The sequence below is a fragment of the Thunnus thynnus genome, chromosome 19, assembly GCF_963924715.1.
Source record: "Thunnus thynnus chromosome 19, fThuThy2.1, whole genome shotgun sequence".
Lineage (NCBI taxonomy): Eukaryota > Metazoa > Chordata > Actinopteri > Scombriformes > Scombridae > Thunnus > Thunnus thynnus.
Window position 1 is genome coordinate 9,891,766 of NC_089535.1, and position 20,929 is coordinate 9,912,694.

A 20,929-nucleotide genomic window follows, 5' to 3' on the forward strand; every position below is an offset into this window, starting at 1 on the left:
TTTCCCTATTTACTTTCATGTGATGTGGGAATATATCTTTTTATATTGTCTGGATGGTTACCTGGTACCTTCAGGATACATCACCCGGCATTATTTGCTAAAAACAGTGTCTCATATCTGACCTTTTGGATGGTGTTGAAATGATTCCCTTAAACCGACTCGTCTCTGCCCGCAGGTAAATTTTGTAGCAGCCATTGATGTGTATGAAGACGGGGAGGCAGGTCTGCTGTTGTGTTACAACTGTGAGTCTCCCTTTGAACTCCAAATGTTTCAGATGTTATTTGCTTCAGCTCTCTGTCTCTATTGTCAAAGAGGAGCCTTAATGTTTTTCCTCTGCCACAGCGCCTTTCTGGAGTAAAAAAAAATCATCCCACAGACTGCTCCAGAATATTAAGAATCAGAGATGGATCTTGAAAATGCAGCCGTCTGCTTAAGCTTTTGTCTCGTTCTTTATATGTCTGGGTAACAGGACAGATAGCTCCCAAATTTTAATTGAGTTTCAATAAAATGCAGCTTTCAATCCTTGTTCAAAACAAAAAACAAAAGACAAAAAAAACAACAGTAAACAGAAGAAAATTGTCATCTGAAAGTTGTGTCGTCTTTTTCTTTTACAGATATTTGTTACTATAAGAAAGTTTGTCCGTTTAACGGCTCCACACCGATGATCCAGTCCAACACCTCCGATTTCCACTTCAGCTGGAACCAGATGCCCAATGCTATTGGTAGGTTACCACGGCAACACTGCTTGGGCCCCACCCTGCCCATGCTGCTGGCCTGGCCGGAGCTTGCCGTCGCCATGGAAACACCATGTGTAGCCACCCGCATCCAATTGGGCTGTGTGATTATTCCTGTTATTTTGTGTGTGTGCATCTGCGCGCACACGTGTATCTGTGTTTGAGTGTATTATCATTTATGCAGAACGCGATGAAAAGCAAACACAGTTGGTACTAAAGCTGTAACCCTGAACCTGTTGATAATAACATGCTGCTGTGCATCCTGTAATATACCCACCTTTCACACACACACTCAGACATACACACTCAAACAAGCAATAATGTATTTGTAATAAAACAAATGTACTGAAACACATTAGAGACCCGTAGTTTGACAGCAACTGTTAAAGCTACTTTAATCAATATTTTTATAGTAATAAACAACGATGTGTAATGTGAACGGGGTCGATCTTAGCGACGAACCCACAAATAATTATCACCCAAATTGCAGTTCTTGTGTTTCACAGAATATTTTAGCATCGTTTTGGTTTTATGGCCCACAACTTTACTGTTTTGGGTCACTCTCACCGCTCTTATCAACCTAAATTTCTTCTGTTTTCAGTGAAAAAGCTCTGATAAACCCACTGCACATGACCCGCGACCTGTCCAGCACCAAAGAACTGTTAAAGTTAGCAACTAGCTGGTGAACATAGTGGAACATTTAGCAACTAAAAAGCCAGATATTTCCTTCGGGAGTTAGTGGAAACAGAGCTAAAAGAGGAGTGAATGTTGCTCTGTGGGACGTCTAAATGAGCTTTTAAGATAATAATATGTCAGCCTTGTGTTTAAAGCTTGTTGCAGTGCCAACAGTTGGTTTAAGCTTTAACATGTGTAGTGTAGGAAATATACAGTGAGTGTTACAACAAAATTGGACATAAATATCATTTCCATATTCTGTCTTGGTCCAGTCACCCAAGGCTTATTATTTTTGCAAAAGTGTTGTTGTGTTGTGTTTTGTTTTGTACTGTACATTCAAATCTAACAGGTGGCACCTGTCACATAATTTGTTTTGTCGGCTCTGTCTCCCACACTGTGCCACTGCTTGCTCTCACCTTGTTGTACATTTTACAGTAAACAGAGGAGAGGAAGAGTTTAATGCCCCTCGGAGAGATGCTCAGCGTGATTCTTGTCTCTCTCATTTTTCCGCATATATCATTAGCTAATGATGACATTTCAAAATGCCACTGTGGGTGAAACTACAAAAGGTCCTGTATTCAGGGAAACTGTAACTTTTTTTTTCTTCATAATAATATTTTTCCCCCCAAGTGAGGTCTCGGTTGGTCCGCTGTTGATCATCTGCCACTGCTTTTTATCATATGCTCTTCTTGTTTTTGCAGTTTGTGCGTTTCCTTACATCCTGGCCTTCACGACGGACTCCATTGAGATCCGACTGGTGGTCAACGGCAACCTTGTGTACACAGCAGTAGTCCCAGAGCTACAGCTGGCTGCTTCACGGGTCAGTATGATTGGCAGACAACTTTGTAAATCACTTATTTTATTTAGATTAGATATTAGACTTGCATTATGTGGGTTCCTGAAAAAAATGTGGTTTCACTACAGCAAGAGCACTTTCAGCTGGTGAGTGTTGGCAGCATTAGAAGGCCCAACTCTGTGTTATAGAAGTAGCTGTCTCAGTTCTCTCATTTCAATCAATCTTTATTACCCCAGTGGGAAATATGGCTGGCGATCTGTATGGCTACAAAGCAATAATACACTCATAATTCATACACATGGACAATTTAAAACAGACCACAGTGCACCTGGCATAAAACAAATACTATGTCTTCCTTTATCCCCATTCAATCTCTTTGTTTTTTTGTTCGTTTTTCATTCCACGTTTCACCTTCTGCTTCTATCCTTTCTGTCCCTTTCCTCTTAATATTTTCCTGGCATCTCTACATGTTCACCGTCTCCCTGTATTGATCTCGTTCCCTCTCCGCGTCCTCCTGTTTTTTACCACCTACAGTCGGACATCTATTTCGTTTCGTCGGCTCCGATGAGCTCAGCCTCCAACTGCAGCTCGAGAGACACCAGCTCCCAGAGTTCCCCGCAGACGCCCACCGGCTACGAGATGCCTGTGTTCCCCTCGCCGCTCGGTGACGGTAAGCCCCACACAGCAAAAGCACCGGAGGATGTTGATATTACCGCTTCGATATTAAAAGTTTACAAAATGTCAGTGTCGCCTACAGACCTGTTTGACTTTGGGATGCTGCGAGAGCTGGAGATCCATTTACATAAACTTGTCTCAGCAGAATGGTTCATTGAAGCCTTTCTCCTCCGGGGTTAGGGTTAATTTCCCACTGTTTAATCATGTGTAGTTTTCTAGAGCAAGATATTTAATTGCATCTCTCCCATGACTGTTATCTCATCCTCTCTCATTACTGTACATACTGACATAATGTACAGTCTGATGACAAATATGGAAATGTTTGTATTGTTGATAGTTTTAAATGTTTAACCCTACAAATCTTGTGAACTTTAACATTATAGCAGACTATTTTCCAAAGCACACCATAAGATTAGTTAGTTTTCTGCCTTACATGCAGCCATTTTCCATTTAACACACCATGAAAATCAGCTTGAAACAGTGAAGAATTCATTGCCTTTATTTTATTGTCGCTGCCAAATTTTGGCATTGCAAGTATGGATCAGTTTGAAAATTCTCCTTGCTGGTGTGTTCAGAGACCGACCAAGATCCCAGAGTGTACTGCTGACGGGCAAAGTTGTCGGAAAACAAACAGTAGATGGATAATGTGAAATTAGTTTTGTGCGTTTTAAGATTTAAAGTCTGGCGTTCTTCTATATTTTTATAAATGTCAGTAAATCCCATTAAAAGACCAAAACCAGCTATGTGATTGTCCATCTCACTTCCCTGCTCTATTGGCTCCTAATGATAAATGAATCCTAAAAAAACAAGACCCAAATATATCGTTGGTTCCTAAAACAGCTGAGCACTGTAGTTTTTAGCATGTGTTACTCAAACAGGAGTAAAAAGTGTATTCACTGGGGACTGTTTTCAGCAGCAGAATAACACACATTTTGTACTCTAGTGGCTATTTACTGCAGCAGGACAGCGTTTGTGGGATTTACTCAAAATAAGCTACAGTTCCTGTGTGTTCATGGTGTGTTTATAATCGTTTTTTGACAAAAAAATGGAGCTCTATGGCACAGAGGAATAAGCTTTATCAGGCTTTGGCCACTACTTGTCACCAGACTTATCCTTTAAAGGATTACTGTTGGGCAGCCAACTGTCAGATGTTGGAGTAATGGAGACCCTTGGTTGCAACAAAAGTAGGAATTCAATATAAAACAGTTATGGAAAATGGCTGGCACTTATGCGTATGCAATTTGAGGTTAAAGGGCTAAAACATGCAAAAGCATCGTTATGACCGTTTAAAGTCTTACAATGCAGAAGGAACAGACTAATCACCCACCTCCACTGTTCAAGGGACACAATAAGGGTCCTCAGAGACAGAGAACGCTTTCAAAGATGATTGAGGATCAATACGAGCCCCTCCCTTCCACCCTCCAACCTACTTTCACTTCCCCCTTCCATCTTTCATTGTATATTTGACCATTCAGAGTCCTCCCTCCCCTCATGGCTGACCTCTTCCAGATTGATAAAACTGTCTGAAATTGGGCATATTTGTGATGCCTGGCCGTTAATGACATAAAGGTTTGTCATTCAGCGTGAGCCAACAGATTGATGGATGACGACGACGTCAACTCCTCTGTGTTCATTAGAATCTGACTTTTCTAGCTGTTGAAAGGGACCCAAAGTCATCCTCAGATGTATCCACGGTCCAAGGACAACGCTTGAGGAAGACAATTATTAAAATCTCCTGGTTCTTTAGCTCCTGCTCCGGTCTTTTCCTCTTTTCCTGAGGGGAGCGGGTATTTACAGGTCCCATTAAGGCTAACAGGGAGGAAGGTTTGGCTGTCGCTGCTGCAATTAGCCGAGGACTGGCTTTATGCTTTTAGGTTGGTGTGGGGTAATCATTTCTCTCGAAGGGATTCTCATTTTCTTTCCTGTTTAGCTGGTTATGTATGTACATGATTCTGCATCACCGGGAGTGGTACACCTAACCAAGAAACCTACTGTGTTTGTGTGTGTGTGTGTGTGTGTGTGTGTGTGTGCTTAAATGTATGTACTGTGTGTGTTCAGTTTGTGTAACCCTCTTCTTCGTCCCTGGTTCAGATTCTATACGGATCCCCTATGGTACCAAGCTTTCCCTGTACATGTCTAAGGATGCCGAAGGTACTGCAGGATTCTCCCGCAACTCGTCCTCATAATGCTGCCCCACTAACATGCACGTGCTCCCAGAGTGTATCACCCTGTCTGCTCCAAGGCGGCATGTTGACTTAAACGTTGGTTGAATGTTAAGTGAACATTATGTCTTCCCCATCCCCCTTCTGCCTTAACTAATTAAAGCATTAGCATGAGGAGAGAATGAGAGGGGGGGGGGAGGTGATACGCAGAGTAAAAGAGCGAGGCAAAGGGGATAGTGTCGATCAAGACTGAGGGTTTCAAAAATTACAGGGGAAAGGGATGCAGGGAAGGTATGCATGAGTGCGAGGGGAAAGGGAGGGGTTGTGTACAAAGAAAGAGGTTGGGAGAGAAGGAGGGAGAAAAGGGAAAGAGGGAAGGAGAAGACACGTCTGCCGCAGCATGATTTACAGATTGCACTGTCGCCATGGAGACTTTTGTCAGCCCTCTCTTCGATCCAAAGTGGTGGTCCAAACAGCGGTGCTACAATCTGAGCGTGAGGCAGGGGAGGGGAGGGGAGGGGAGGGGAGGGGGTTGGTATGGACAGCAGAGGGAGGGAGGGAGGGGAGGGAGGGGAGGCTGAAGAAGGGGTGCTGACAAAAATCCCATCCTCTAACTGCCTGTGTGCCTGCCGTATCTGCTCCTTGGGGAGGGTTTCATCTGATGTAATCGCATCAGTAATGTGAACAAGATGCTGTTACTGATGTGGCTGCTAGCCGCCACCCACCTCCACTGGCTTAAACACCACGCTAAAGACCTGCAGCAAAACAGCTCTGGAGAATTTGACTTCCAATTAGTGCTAAAAGCTCTCCTAATATTTGTATTTCCATTTGCCAGTGCGACGGAGTGTGACACTTCCCCTGGTCCAGAAACGCATGTGGAATATATTGATCTCTGTGATTGTATATTCCGAATAACTGCATGCTTTTTGCCACATTTGGTTTATTTGCCATTTTTTGCTGTATGACAGCGCAGGTACAGGAGAGAGGATCTGTAACAACACTAACACAGTGTACCTGTCAAACATCAGCAGTGACCCTCTATTTTTCTCCATGGCTCTTTACTCACCTCTCAACCCTCTGACATTTCAGATGAGACGCTCCTCTTTGTGCAGCGTATCCTCCACATTGATTCAGTCTCATCCATGTCACTACCAGCCTGCCTCACAGGAGCAGTGTGGCTGCCTGAACTGCAATACTGCTCCCTGATGGCGCAATTGTGCACTACAGATTGGCACGCTGCAGCTTTTCAGGCAGATTGTGCCATTTCAAAAACTCCAAACATCCATTAAATGCATCCCAGACAGCCTGTATAGTTTCTGCTGAGTGAAAGATAGCCTTCTATAAATGGCTACAACTGAACAGTTATATTGCATGAGCTCTTTGTAGTAGGGATGATTCATTTTAAGATCACATGTTTCAGTAAATAAGACTAACTTTTAGTGTCTTCATTTGAATATGGAGGTCTGTTTCTGTTGTATTGGCCTGTCAACCTCCAGACTCTTTAACTTATAGGCTAATATGAGTGTGTGTGAGTGAGAGAGAGGGATTTTACATGTGGTCCAAAAAAGGATCTGTTTTGCATATTTTAGTGCTTAAACTACTTGCAGAGACTTGAGACTTGCTTGAGGCTGAATATCTATTGCAATAAACATTTTGTCGCCTTGTTTAAGTTTTGTGAACTTTTGAAGTTTTCCCTCTACTGGTGCATTCAAGGACTCTTTTTTTTTCCAATAACAAATACAGTATGTTAGCTTGTTGTTTGTGTTGTGAGTTTGATTTTACAGCACATGAGAGCAATGCTTCAGTCAGCCAAACGTTAAAGGGTCCTTGAATGCACCAGTGAGAAGGTTTTAAAGGAATAGATCGACATTTCGGCAAATAAACTTATTACACACGTTACTTAAGATACTACTCATGTCTGCATGGTAAATATGAAGGAAAAATGAAGTTTGCTTAGCTTAGCATAAAGATTGGAAACAGATAGCCTGGCTCTGTCGTACCAACACACCTAAAAACTCCATAAAACTGCAACTTTGGTTTTTGTATGAATTAAACAAACAAGATATGAAGTGATAATTAGCTTTAGAGATGCTGGTATGCAGATTTTGTTACCTTCAGACTGATTCAGGCTGGCTGTTTCCCCCTGCTTTGAGTCTTTAAATTAAGCTAAGTTGGCTTTAGCTTCATATTTACTGCACAGATGTGAGAGTCATGCCAATCTTTTCATCTAACTCTCTGCAAGAGTGAGAATAAGCGTATTTCTCAAAATGTCAAACTACTTCTCTAAAAATGGTCTTGCAACTGCATTACCATGCAACAGTAATGTAATTCTGATGGAAAATTTAATAAACTGACAGCAGCAAAATGTTCAATGGCTGGTATGCTTTATATGCCATAGAATTTTGTAGCTAATGAGCTAAAACATGCAAAAACACTATAATGCTTCAGGATTTTCATACATTTCTCATTAACTCATATTCCTCTCCCCCTTATATCTCTTTTCCGACATTCTGTTCCCATCTTTGTGCTTTTTATCTCGTTTCATGTCTTCATCTCTCATCATTTCCTGACTTTACCTCCTTTGCTCTCCTCTCTCCCCCTTCGCAGGTGAATTAGCATGTAAACACATCTTCAAGATCCCTCTGTGTAACTTGGTGGGCCGCAGCATCGAAAGACCCCTCAAGTCCCCTCTGGTCAACAAGGTGCTGACGACGCCGGCCCCCGCCATGGTTCCCCCAACTCCCCTCATCTCCGCCACGCACTCGCTTTCCCTGTCCCGCATGGAGATCAAAGAGATAGCCAGCCGCACACGGAAGGAGCTGCTGGGTAAAAGCTTTTAGACACTAAATAACAAATTTACTTTGTAAGCAACAGCTTGACATTTTGGCAATTATGTTTATTTTATTTTTGCCCAGAGTTAAATGAGAAAATGGATACCACTCTCATATATGTTCGCTAAATATGAAGCTATAGCCAGCAGCCTGTTAGCTTAGCTTAATTTAGCATAAAGACTGGAAACAGGGGGAAACAGCTAGCCTGACTCTGTCCAAAGGGGTTGAAATCCACCCTCAAGCACCACTACAGCTCACTAATAACCAAGTTATATGCTGACTAACTTACTGTAAAACTGCATCTTCTTACAGATTAAACAAACAAGATATCAGTGAACTTAAGGTGTTACTTTTAGCTTAGATTTCTTTGTACTAAGCTACGCTAACCAGCCGCTGGCTGTGGCCTTATGACAGTGGTATCGATCTTCTAACCTAACTCTTGTCAAGAAAACAAATAAGCGTATTTCCCAAAACACGGAATTGTTCCTTCAACTCATATCCATTTTCTGTTATCTCATACTAAAAAAAGGCCTGACAGAGGAGCCTAGTGGGAAATCAGACAGTGGGACAGTCAAACAGAGGAAGATGAGCAAGAAGAACACTGAGGAAGAGCCCAAAGCACGAGTATTAACAACAACAAACAGTGACAGGTGACAGATTCAACAGCAGCATTGTATATTTAACCGCCACTTAAAATACTGTTATTTGAGCTTGATTCATATGTGTCTGTGCACAACAGGTTAGTCTCAGAGGCCATTGAAACAGACCTGGACGTCGTTCATTGTTCGTCCAGTTCGGAGGCCGAGCCAGAGAAGGTGGTGCTGCGAGCGGAGAGTCCGCCTCTCGCCAGCGCGTTTGCCCTCTCCACATCCTTCGAAGAGGATGTCCTGGACCTAAAGTGAAGACAATCCCCCTCGTGCACTTCTCTGCCCAACCACTTCTGTACTGTCACCACAATTTGATTGTTTTGGTTGGTTTGCTTTTAAGTTGTTGTTTGTTGAGTTCCTTTTTTTTTTTTTTTTTTGTTTATATCCCTTATCTTGGGTCTCCCCATTCATCAGGCAAGATGGGTGCAGTTAGAAGATGTGTCTGTGTGCGTATTTGTTTCGTGAGCTGTCCCTCGGCCACCATGTGTTGGGTGTTTGTGTTGCCCCGCAGCAAATAACCCAAAGAGGCAATGAGGTTGCGTAAGATGCCGTGGTTTATTCAGAGTTCTGCAACAGCCTTGAGATAACGGTTTGATCCCAAACCACAAACTGAATGTAAATCTCCGCACCGAGGCACGACAAAAATCTCTGCATTCACAATGCCCTCTGAAGTTGCTAGAGCTTAATATGTGTTGTATATTATGTGATTATTTCCAACTCACTTTCAAATGTTGTATGATATGCATATGTAAGTGTACATCTGTTTATACACAAAGATGCAGACACAGTCATGCCTGTGATGCATATTTATAGATATATTATAAAAATCCATTTTATTCCCATATTTAGTAAAAGTATGATGTTTTATGCTCTCTGCATATATTAGTCCTTATTATTCTCCTTATTCACAGTACACAGGTAGACAGGGCTGGAGGCAAAGTCTCCCACAAGTGCCATTTCCCAGCATCCTCCACTGAACTACACCTCTTAACAGCCACCATATTCTGGTGTCTGGCAGTAGCAGCCATGATTGTAGTCCATGGTGACCCACACCTCCATTCAGTTAGGATAATTTCACCTACTGGAGGCACTCTCTCAAAACCACACGCACTCAACATTTCGCCCCATAAGAATGAGCTGACCTTAAATCTTGCATGACCCGCCTTTGCTACAAGTGTTGTGTCTTCTGCATCAAAAGGCTTCTCTGGAAACCATGAGGTCCGCAACATCATACCGTAACATAACAGCGTAAAGCAAGCTACAACCTGAGACATGAGAAGTAGTGTGGGTGTTAAAAGGATAATGAGCCAGTTTTTACTAGACTGTCGTATGTGTGATGGCAGGAAGTACAATGGTGCTTCTCTGCAGCTTCAGGTGAAAAGTACAGCGAGGGTATTAATGTAGAAAATCTACAAATACAGGTGAAAACTACAAGCTGTAGACAAAAACTAAATTTAAAATACAGTATATAATCATAAACTGAAATAATAGTAAAGCATAATTTTGTCTAAATGAACACAAACTAACAAATAATAACAATGAGCTAAAACTATCTTGACTACAAACTACACTAAAATATATATGTATGTAAAATATGTTTAGTTTTTGTCTTTTTCTGTATGTGAAAGGTACGAAAAAGTAATGCGTTTTGAAGGAGTCTTGTAGAAATTTTAAGAAATTATTTGTTTATATTAATTTATTGTTTATATTGCATACTACCCTTTTCAAATAGATACAGAATGATTATTAATGATAATTTAGATCGATATACCTTTAAAAAATGCCGCCTTTACCCAACTAAAATTAAAACTAAAATTAATGACTTGTAAAATAAATAGTGTAAGTAACATTTTAAAAACTAAAACCACTGCCCTTGAAAAATAAAACTGAAAGGCTTATAAAATGTGGAAACTACTTTACTTTAAGAATAAATATCATAAAATATAGTTTTAAAACTAACTAAAAAATAAAAAATAACCTTTATTAACAGTGGTTCTGATTCCCAATCCTCAAGATCCAGAAGCTGTGCTGGTTTTTATTCCAAATGTCCAGTAAACACCAGATGCCCCTCTAATTTCCTATTATCCCCACACCACCATGTTTCCAAAGATAACCAGTTATACACATCCAGAAAACCAACAAATCTTTACTGAGCAATATTCTTATCCTTCATTGAACCTACAAGTTTTTAGTCAGATCCTGATGGCATGGATTGGCAGTCACACCAGACTTTATTTGGTTGTTCTTCAATTAAACTCTGTCTCAGAAAGAAAACTTTATTCCTGTTTGTTCCAGTTTGTCTCCCAAAAACTCAAGATCTGCTATACTTTTGTAAAAGGTTGTAATTATATAAAAGGTTATAATTATGTAGTTTTGAACCTAGCCCTACTTCACACTCTCATATTATGAACTAAAGTATAAAACATTTTGTACAAATATACAGTTTAAAACTATAAAAGGCATGTTGTCTGGGTACTTCAGGGGCATTCCGTCTTTTGGGAAATCAGCACTGCAGACCAGGTGTAAAGAATTAACTGCAATTAGCTAACTGGCAGCATAAAAAGCCTGCAGTAATCTGACTCTTGAAGAATCAGCATTAGCCCAGAGGACTTATCTTGACAAATTCAGTCCGAAACGTATAAATACATTTAAAGAAAGGCTCTCAGTGACATACTGAAGTAATCACATTGAAATCAATGATATAAACTTAAATTTTTTAAATTTAATCAGTCTTTTCAGTCAGTGTGAATGCCAAATATAATATGAAACAGGGAAAATGTTCTGAGTAATGAACACTAGACAGTCAGTAAAAACAAAAAGGAGAAAGCTTTAAGGATCCACTGATAGCTAGTGCAACAAACTGGGAGCAGTGGTTCTGATTATGCTAACGTGGGTATGAGAGCACCTCCGTGTGGTGGTTTCACAACACAGCAGCCTTCAGATCTTGCATGAGCCTCCTCCTTTTCCCTCACACCTCTCTCCTCTGTTCTGTCCTGCCTGTCTCAGTGTGAACCCCTCCAACACTATAACACAACTCAGAAAACTAAAAAGGGAAGAAGAAGAAGAGTGGGGTGGGGGGATTTTTACAAAGGTACTCTACTTTAGTGTTTATTACTCTGATTGAGTGTGGGTGACTGGGGGATGCTTGGCAGTTACAGTTTGTAACGCTGCTTCTCTCAATTATGTTGTTCCTATTTTTCCTGTGTCGAGTACTCTTTGTTTCTACCTCCCCTTGGCAATTTCACTGTTTTTTTGTTTTGTTTTGTTTTGTTTTTTGTTTGTTTGTTTTTTGTTTGTTTTCTTTTGTTTTGTTTTTGTTTGGGGTTTTTTGTATTTGAATTAATATTTACTGTTTAGACTGTTGCTGAACCTCTCTGTGATATCAAAATGAAAGAAAATGAACAAAAAAAACACCAAGTGTCTTAAAATATTGTATCGCCATCGTTTTTAATGCCAAGTACTACTTGTAAATGTTTGTGTATCAAATGTGGCCTCAAATGAAACTGAACTATATTATTATTATTATTATTATTTGAGCAATTATTTTAAACAAGTGCTGTAGACCACTGCTGTGAGAGTAGTCGATTCTGTTCATTGATATGTAATAAATATTTATGAAATTTGAACTCTAAGCTTGTTTTTTGTTTACTAATGTTCGATTTACACAGGAAATGTTTAACACTGTCCAAATAATCCAAAGGACTACCAACAGAGTCATTAATTAAATTTAAAATAATCAGAGGTGAGCAGCTCACACAGGTTGACGTTTTGAATTAATGTTAACAGGCTGAACAACCCAAACACTGTCTAAGGTGTCTGATGAGGTGTTTGGTGTAACCAGGCACTAATATGGTATTAGGAAGAGAACCTGTGGTTGAAAACAAACAGCAAAAAAGGAAAAAAAAGGAAACTGCTTTGTTGTCTGACTGCAATGTTATTATAAACATGTTAGTTCAGGCTCACATCTATCAGTTCAAGATTAGATCATTTCTTTCTGCTACAAATCTGGAGATCATCATGTCATGGTAACAGTCTTGCCTGCCTGCACCTAAAAAAAGGGATTTTGGCACTAAAAACACTAACGTTGAAAGATATCTACTCGATTTTTACTAATTTGAACAGCTCAAGCTTCATATTAGCTTAAGATAAACTTATAAAGACGGGCTGGTGGATTTCGCCCTCATCATAAGTGCATTATGAAGGGATCTTCTAATGGCCAGTATGAACAGGAGGAATGATTATAGCAAGAAAAACCTATTTCAGTGTTCATATGGGCACCTCCGTGACCTAACTCTTCTGCCAGTGCACAGAGCACAGCTTCAAATTCTTATTAGATCTGACATGGCCCACCTACTGGTCCCCTTACAGCCTGTGAGTAGTGGTCCACGAGGAGGCCCCATTGCAGTCTGGATTGCACAAGCCTCATGGAGAGCCCAGGGCACAAACAGCAATGTCTCTTCACTAAGGTAGTCAGCCCAGAAACTGAGCTCCATCACCATGTTGAGAGGTTGTGGCAGATCGATGTTTTACCTTATCTCGACGAGAAGCTAGTGACCAGATCTAAACAAGATCAGCAAGCCCTGGAGCTCCTAGCCTCAGCCACTACCAAAATAAAAGTGAATGGAGTAAGTCATTATGCTCCTCCTCCGCCTTCACCAACCTGACCGCCAGGATCTGCAGGCCCCAAAGGAGGCAGTTCTGCCCAGCCTCTGAAGATGTGAATGGAGACTCAAGGACCCATGACTGACAGAAGTCAGAATGCCTTTAACTGTTCGTTCAACTACACGGGAGTCATAGTCAGTTGCTCCCAGGGCTCACTCTCAGTCCCTCTCTCCTCTGAGTGCTCCTTAGATTCCGCCAGCAACTAGCGGCTGGTGATATCAAAACCATGTTCCACCAGGTGAGGCTTCTTCCTGCTGACATGCCACTGCTCCACTTCATTTGGAGGAATTTGGTGAGTACAGTAGAACCAACAGTGTATGAGTGGCATCTGTTGCCCTTCAGCACTACTTGCAGTCCCTGCTGTGCCACCTATGCACTGCAGTGACAGTACACTGTGCAAGACAACAAGGCAGGCAACAAAGACATCTTGGAGTCCATCAATCAGGTGTTCTATGTGGACAATTCCTTGCAGAGTCTTGGGACAGTGATAGCCCAGGACCTGGTGAACAGGATGAGGGAACTGCTTTCTGTGGGCGGCTTGAAGATTAAACAGTGGGCAAGCAATGACATCACTGTCATAGACCACCTGCTCAGTGAAGCTAGATCTCAATGCAGCAAGCCGTTGCTTTCCCCAACCTCTGGGAATCCGCCTTGGGCATGCACTGGGACTGTTTACATGCCCACCTTGAGACACATATACACGATGCTTGCATCCCAATATGATATATTGGGTTACCTATTTCCATATACTACCCGTGCCAAGGTAGTGCTGTGGTACCAGATCTTTGGAAAGACTGAGAATTGTTATGATGACCCTATTCAGCAGCAAGACCTACTGGAAAGATGGCAAACATGAGAAGTAGGGCTATGTGGCCTGAACAAAGTGAAGATTCCTCTGTGTTATGATCCACCATGTGTCAACTCTGCTGCAGTGAATAGGGACCTCCACGTATTCTGTGACGTGACAGAGAGCTTACGGGGCAGTTGCATATTTGTGGTCTATTGATGAACAAGAGCATGTCCATTCAACCTTTGTCATGGCAAGATCTCCAGTACTCACTGGTTCTGAGCTGACCAAAGTCCTCTGACCAAGATGACACTGCCAATTCCATCCGTCACCCTGTGGTCTGAAACCACAACCATCATTTACTGGATGAAGTCTGAGTTTTGCAGTTACAAAGTATTCGTCAGTACCCTCATTGCAGAAATCCAGGAACTTGGACTGGAGATATGTGAACTACTACAAGCAACCCGGCGGATGATGTTACCAGAGGGCAGACTCTTATGGATCTTGTGCAGTCTCGCCAGTGGAACCAGTGACCACACTTGCTGCAAAAAGTTTACCTGAAACTAATATGAAGCTTCAGCCATCCAAATTAGTCAAATCAAATAGATATCTTTCAATGTTACAGTCTTTTTAGTGCCTTTTTAGTCCCTCTTTTTGTTACTATACTTCCACCATAGCTCAACAGGGAAACACTGCCAAGGAAAACAAAGGCGGAAATTTATACTAAAAACACTGTAAATGTGGCAGATATCTACTTGATATGACTAACTCAGACTGCTGAAGCCTCATATAAGCTTCAGATAAACTTTTAAACGCATTTTTGCACTAAATGACTGTGTGGACACACTGTGGATTTTGGCCCTCATTATTTACATTGAAAGCACATTTAAAGGGGATTTTTTAATAGCCAGTATGAGCAGGAGGAATGATTATAGCAGGGAAAACCTTTTTCAATGTTCCTTTGGGCACCTGACTTTTGTTTTAAGACAAACTTGAAAGTTGTGAACCTGTCCCTTAAGATTTAAGCTCTGTTTCTTTGAAGTAAATGCTGTTTCTCACTGTTCACTTTTAAAAGGAGCCAGAAGCAAGCCTACGCCCCTGAACAATGGTCCAGACTATTCAAAATAAACTGCTTTTCTGATGGGAACTGACCAGAGGCAAAAGAAAACAAAGCTTTTGTACATGTTTTGTAAGACTAAAATTTTATGTAGCAATACATTTCTCATTACTCAATTAACTGCCTAGTGGTATGTGGTTTTTGTGTGTGTCAGGCACTGCAGCTCGTTCACCCGATGATTTGATTGCATGAAAGAGAGAGAGAGAGAGAGAGAGAGAGAGAGAGAGAGAGAGAGAGAGAGAGAGAGAGAGGAAAAGTGAGTAAGTGGGAAGGAGTACGTTGTTTCCTTTTGCCCCAAAGGTACAGGCAGGTTGAGACGACCACACTGTTGACGCATACTCAGGATATAGACACACCTCTGTCCCTGACATATCATTAGCTTTATGTTCCAAACAGATCATATGTATTGTTGATGCTCACTCATTCATAGCAGAGGATTAGGCTTTTCCAACACTCCTCCCACACTCTGCGGTTTTGTTATATGTCTTTTGTTTAAAAAGAAAAGTCCCATAATCACAAAATATTCCAGGTCTGTAATTTCAAGTTAGTCATCACATCCCAGTATTACTGGATATACATCATTTTAAGGCGGCAAAATGTATTATCATTATTGTTACTGACAGGAGTCAAAAACAAATCACAGAGGAATAAGGAAGAACTGTTTTCACATCAGACTGAGCCAAAGATGATGTAATAACATGGAAAAACAGATCTTTTTACTCATAATGCTACAGGTGATTTGAACAGGTTGACAAGCCGCCCACACATACTGTAATCATGTTCTGAATATAATGTCTCTTGTCTGTTCTGTTAGTAAGTCTATATGGCCTCCCAACCATCCCCCCTGGCCCCTCAGGATACGACAGTGAGCACAGCATAGCCGAAGGTCTTACATAATAGGTGGAGGAATGCTGGAGCTTTGCCGTGGACTTCTGGATCATCTCACCCTCACACACACACACACACACACACACAAAATGGGGCCCTGTCCGAGTAACACCAGAACAAACTGTCTCTGCATGACCAGGCAAAGTAAATAATATAATCTCTCTACAAAAAGATGATTAAATGAAAGAATGAATCACTCATGAACAAATCACATTTAAGATCAGACTGTGTGAAACGTTTTATTGCCTACAAACAAGAATGTATCTGCACTGTTGAAAACATCACTAATAAATTATTATTACAATATTTTTAAAATACATAGATATAAAATTCACAGATAACAATAAAATATTACAGAGAAGATCTTCCTCGTTTGTTTTTGTTTGTTTTCTGTCTCTGCAGGTTGTTGCGAGACATTTATTTCTCAGTCTAAACTCAGTGTTAGGATTCCTTTAAAGCTGGCGGTTTTCTATATTTTTCTTATTGTCAGCATGTGCAGAGTCAAAAAAAACAATGAATTGATCTACCTACAAGTATTAACAAGTATATCTAAACCTTAAAATCTCATTATACCATACTGGGTCACATTATTTTGTTTAGAAACAGCTCCAACGACTAATAACAGCTATCCCATTTCCAGTCTCCAGAGAGTAGTTTTGTGTAAGGCTTTGCTAGCTTGTTATGTTACATATCACAACCTCTTGACTTTGTGCTACATTGTAAATTTCTCAAAGAAATTCAATACAAAATCAAAAGGTTGTGATATGTAGCAAAGCCTTACACAGAACTATTCTCCGGAGACTGAAATCATGATCGCTGTTATCAGTCTTTGGAGCCATTTCTAAACAAATTACAGCGACCGCAATCTTCGTAGTGAAGGAACATGTCACCCAGTGCAAGGGTGTGACTCACTGATGTGTTTTTAATAGTTTTTGAGCAACGGAGGTCTAAGGCTCAAAGGAATACAATATGTCAGACTTTGAATACACACATAATACCTTAGTAAGTAGATCAGTTCATTGCTGGTTTGGCTCTGCACATGAGAATTCTTGAAATATAGAAAATTGCCAGCCAAATCCTTTAAAAGGAACATGGGAGACAGTTTCACACACACTAAAGGAGTATTAAGTTGTATTCCAGTGCGTGTTATTACAATCTATGCTGCATAGAGTTTCTGCACATCATCACACCAGGATCCACTATACTTTTGTTGAATGTAGCATGCAAACAAATGACACAACAGATGGAACATCCTCACAGGAAACAGATGAAGCTGCGGAGGATACGACACCACATGAATGGTGGTCTGTGTTGTGTGTATACACAAAGAGGCAGGGGATCAACATACAGTGCTGGAAAATGTCCCAAAGTGGCTTAAACTAAATGTCTACAACCGTCTGTCAGTAATCTTTCAGGTTATTTCAACGAAACCTGGTTAAAAAGACGAATACGAGCAACAACCTTCATTTGCATTTTAAATACTTGTGTACAGTACAAGATGACTTCAGCTTCAAATAACTTTAAAGACATTCTCACATTTCAACTTTGTAAATAAAACAAAAATACTGATTAAATCTCACAAACCCCAGCATTGGTGTAATCTTACACCTTATATTGCACTCTCATTGACATTCTCGTTTTTTCTATTCTGCCTCCCAAGAGGCCTCTCAGGTATCCTCCTCCTGCTTTTTTCTCACACAGGTCACAGATCGTAACCTCCATCTATTGAAGAACTAGTTCAGTCCCTCATCTCAGAATATCAAGCATATGCTGCGACTGCTATTAGGATCTGCAGCGCCATGGAAACACAAGGTATCTGTGCGACGGTGTATGCCAGAGAGCGGGTCGGCGCTCGCAAGGCAAACAGGTAGGCTACGCTGTGCAGCACACGGGCCATGAAGAAGACCAGGAAGTGAAGGCGAGCCACAGCCAGTGAAGGTCCAGTCAGGGAGTAGATGGCACCCAGGAACAGGAAGGGTAGGATGTTCTCCATGTCGTTAATATGAGCTCTATACCAGAGAAAAGGTGATTCAGTTATAATATGTGGACAAAAACATCTGTTTTTGATATGCTGATGTAATGTTGTGACTCAGCTGTCTGACTGTTAGAAAGCTCAATAAAGCTGAAGTGATGACACGGCAGACGATTTCTCAGTTATTAGCAGAATGGGAAATGAATATGCTTAATCCTCGTAATTTCTCAGTAAGGTGACTCAAGACTTTCTCTGTCCCATATGCATCATACTTTACTACACGACAGTAGACGTCTGTAATTTGCTCCTTTTGGCGGAGGTGATTACCAGGTCAGACGTAATCAACCACACATATTTCTTCACCACTCACTGGATAACACTTTTTGATAATATTATTCTAGGCAACCTGCCCTGATAGTAATTCTTGCAAAAACAGCACTTTAAAAAAAACAGGATTACACTCACAGACTATTTGGACACTGCACGTTGTAGTAATTTACAAATATGCAGTAATTGCCAAAACAGATTTCTCAAGATATTTAGGATTTGTAACTGCCAGCCAACAGTTGTTTCCTTTCACAAGTTCATGGATATTCCAGAGGAGAATTTTTTTCTAGTAGAAAAACATCTGCTTTCCTCACTGCTCCAACGGATCATTTTCTGACAAGTTAAAACAAAGTCAGTCGCACACATGTCCTACAAGTTGGCAGCTTGTAGTGGAAAAGCGATGGAAAAAATCTCACTGAGTTGCACTTAAATTAAACAATTTTACTATTCTTAAAGATTTACTAGGAATTCTGCATTTGCAGGGACAAATAAAGTGAGTCTTTTCATCATTTGTATGATTTGGCACATGCAGGTCCATAAAATGCATAAAAGTATGAAGCCACAACCTGGGAACACTCAGTACTCATAACATTTAACTTTACTGGTCAGATACCCAGTGACCTACTAATAAATATAATACTTACAGCAATATCCTAATGTAGAAACTATTCAGCAGGAAGTATAGAATACCATAGAATGCATAACAGTGGATGGTATGAAATCAATGTAGTCTTGTTTTTGCAAACTCACTGCTGTATGCAATCCTCACAAAATACAAGTTAAATATTTAAACCAAAGTCAAAGCATGTAGTTTCCAATGAATCAAACTTTCTGCATTCTCACCTTCGGCATCTTTCCACGTATGGATCCTCTCTGTGGTACTGTAAACCTCCGTGTCTCAGCGCGTCTTCAGGGTTGGCAAAAGCCTTTCAACGACAGAAATAAAATAGCTTTTCGTCAGTTAAAGTTGTCCGGTGTTAGGGTTAGGGTTAGAGTTCATCATCATATGGGAGTCACTCACCTTTTTACGCAGCCTCACTTGTCCCGTTATTATCGCTATAATGTACATTTTGATCACCAGAAGCACGCCGTAGAAAACAAAACAGGAGAAAACCTCGTTTCTTATCACTGCCATCGTTGTTTTTAGTTATCCAAACCGAAGTGTACCGGAATCCAAGAGGGGCTCTGAGATTGTTGCGTGCGTCACGCCTCTAAAAGTGTAAGTGATCCAGCTGGGGGGGGAGGTATTTGTAGGGTCGACGATGCCTCCACCCACGGGGAAGGAAAAAAACGGAGTGCTTCATTCATGAGTCTTGAGAATCTGGATTTGATATGTGAAATACCTTGGCACGCAAAAACGTGTTCCTTGAGGCTACGAAGAAAGGTTGGTTCATTTTGTAACTTCCAAATGCAACCAATTGAAGTTTTATTGTCTCTTTCAATGAAGGAACATTTATAGCCCTAGATCTTTAAAAAAAAAAGAGAGAGAAAGAAAGAAAGAAAGAAAGAGAAAAGGGGCAATATGGACAGTTTGCTCCCACTCATTAAATGGGGTCTGCGTAATTGGCAAAAAACATGAACTTTCCCTGCCTCAGATAATCTGACTCAGAAGCAAACTATTTGACTTTCAGAGCCAGAGTGTCTTTTCTTTTATGGTGGTCAAACAGCGAGAATGATTTCAAGTGAGACTACTGGCAAAATATGGGCTGTGGGTTCGGTTGCAAAACAAGGAAAATTTCCACCCTAATTTGGAGTACCGACGATGCCCCGTGTTGCTCAACACCATAATCTATCCTATTACGGTTAAGGTTACGGTGAACTACAGTATTATGAAAACATGTCGTTGATGACAGCAGTGGTTTAATAGCCTAACTTTTTACGTCACTATTATCTGACAGCTGTAATTACTAGTTATTTGAATAAATAATAAGCTTCTACGTTAAAAAAAACAAACATATGATCAGTTCATGAAATATGACATATTGTTATAGATTAAATTACCCAACAGTATAAATATAAGTATACTGTAGTTAAATTAAATTAATTAGCTCCACCAACTGCATCTTTATTAATAATCCAATTATATTATATTATAACAATCACAGGGACTGTTTGCATAACAAATACTTTTACTATAATGATAATACTTCTGTAATTTGACTTAAGTAGGAAAGTTAAAGTTAAGTTGGAGGAAGCATTCAGAGGTTTTCCTTAAAGTGAAAATACCAAGATATAGAAAATAATAATAATTATTATTATTATTACAAGGAATGTTTTGATCCTGTATTCAAATTTCTACTTAAGTAAAAGTACAGAAGTTTTGTTGGGTAAATGTACTTAAAAGTATCAAAAGTAAAAGTAGTCCTTAGCAGAATGGGTCCTTTCCCAATGGTATTATTATGTTTGTATATATACTTATTTTCTATCACTGATGCCTTAACATTTAAGCAGAATTTTGATGTTTTAGTTGGTTGAGGTGGAATTTATTGTAATTACACAGTATGTAACAATTAATCATATTGATAAAATGATCACATGTTTCAAAATCTCAATCTGCCAAGTAACAGCAGCTGTCAGATAAAAGTAGTGGAGTAAAGAGTATAATATTTGCCTCTGACATGTAGTGGAGTAGAAGAATAAAGTAGCATAAAATACA

General features: G+C 40.3%; 2 protein-coding genes across 4 annotated transcripts in view; one reads left to right on the plus strand and one right to left on the minus strand.

Annotated features, from left to right (window-relative positions):
* garnl3 (GTPase activating Rap/RanGAP domain like 3) overlaps positions 1 to 10,665 on the plus strand; it is a 75,631-nt gene extending 64,966 nt beyond the window's left edge. For 2 of the 3 annotated variants that reach the window (XM_067574007.1, XM_067574008.1), the window contains exons 24-31: positions 176 to 242; positions 615 to 722; positions 2,111 to 2,229; positions 2,740 to 2,875; positions 4,972 to 5,031; positions 7,650 to 7,868; positions 8,403 to 8,523; positions 8,613 to 10,665. In XM_067574007.1, the coding sequence (XP_067430108.1) occupies positions 176 to 242; positions 615 to 722; positions 2,111 to 2,229; positions 2,740 to 2,875; positions 4,972 to 5,031; positions 7,650 to 7,868; positions 8,403 to 8,523; positions 8,613 to 8,775 (993 nt within the window). In that variant the 3' untranslated portion in view covers positions 8,776 to 10,665. The remainder of the gene's footprint in view (positions 1 to 175; positions 243 to 614; positions 723 to 2,110; positions 2,230 to 2,739; positions 2,876 to 4,971; positions 5,032 to 7,649; positions 7,869 to 8,402; positions 8,524 to 8,612) is intronic. The other variant, XM_067574009.1, reaches the window with a different exon arrangement.
* Positions 10,666 to 16,200: 5,535 nt separating this feature from the next.
* ptges (prostaglandin E synthase) lies at positions 16,201 to 19,509 on the minus strand. The gene is made up of 3 exons (XM_067574527.1): positions 19,295 to 19,509; positions 19,117 to 19,199; positions 16,201 to 17,983 (listed from the first exon to the last, which is right to left on the minus strand). The coding sequence occupies exons 1-3, from the start codon at positions 19,406 to 19,408 to the stop codon at positions 17,734 to 17,736; spliced, it is 447 nt and encodes a 148-aa protein (XP_067430628.1). The 5' UTR covers positions 19,409 to 19,509; the 3' UTR covers positions 16,201 to 17,733.
* Positions 19,510 to 20,929: the final 1,420 nt, after the last annotated feature.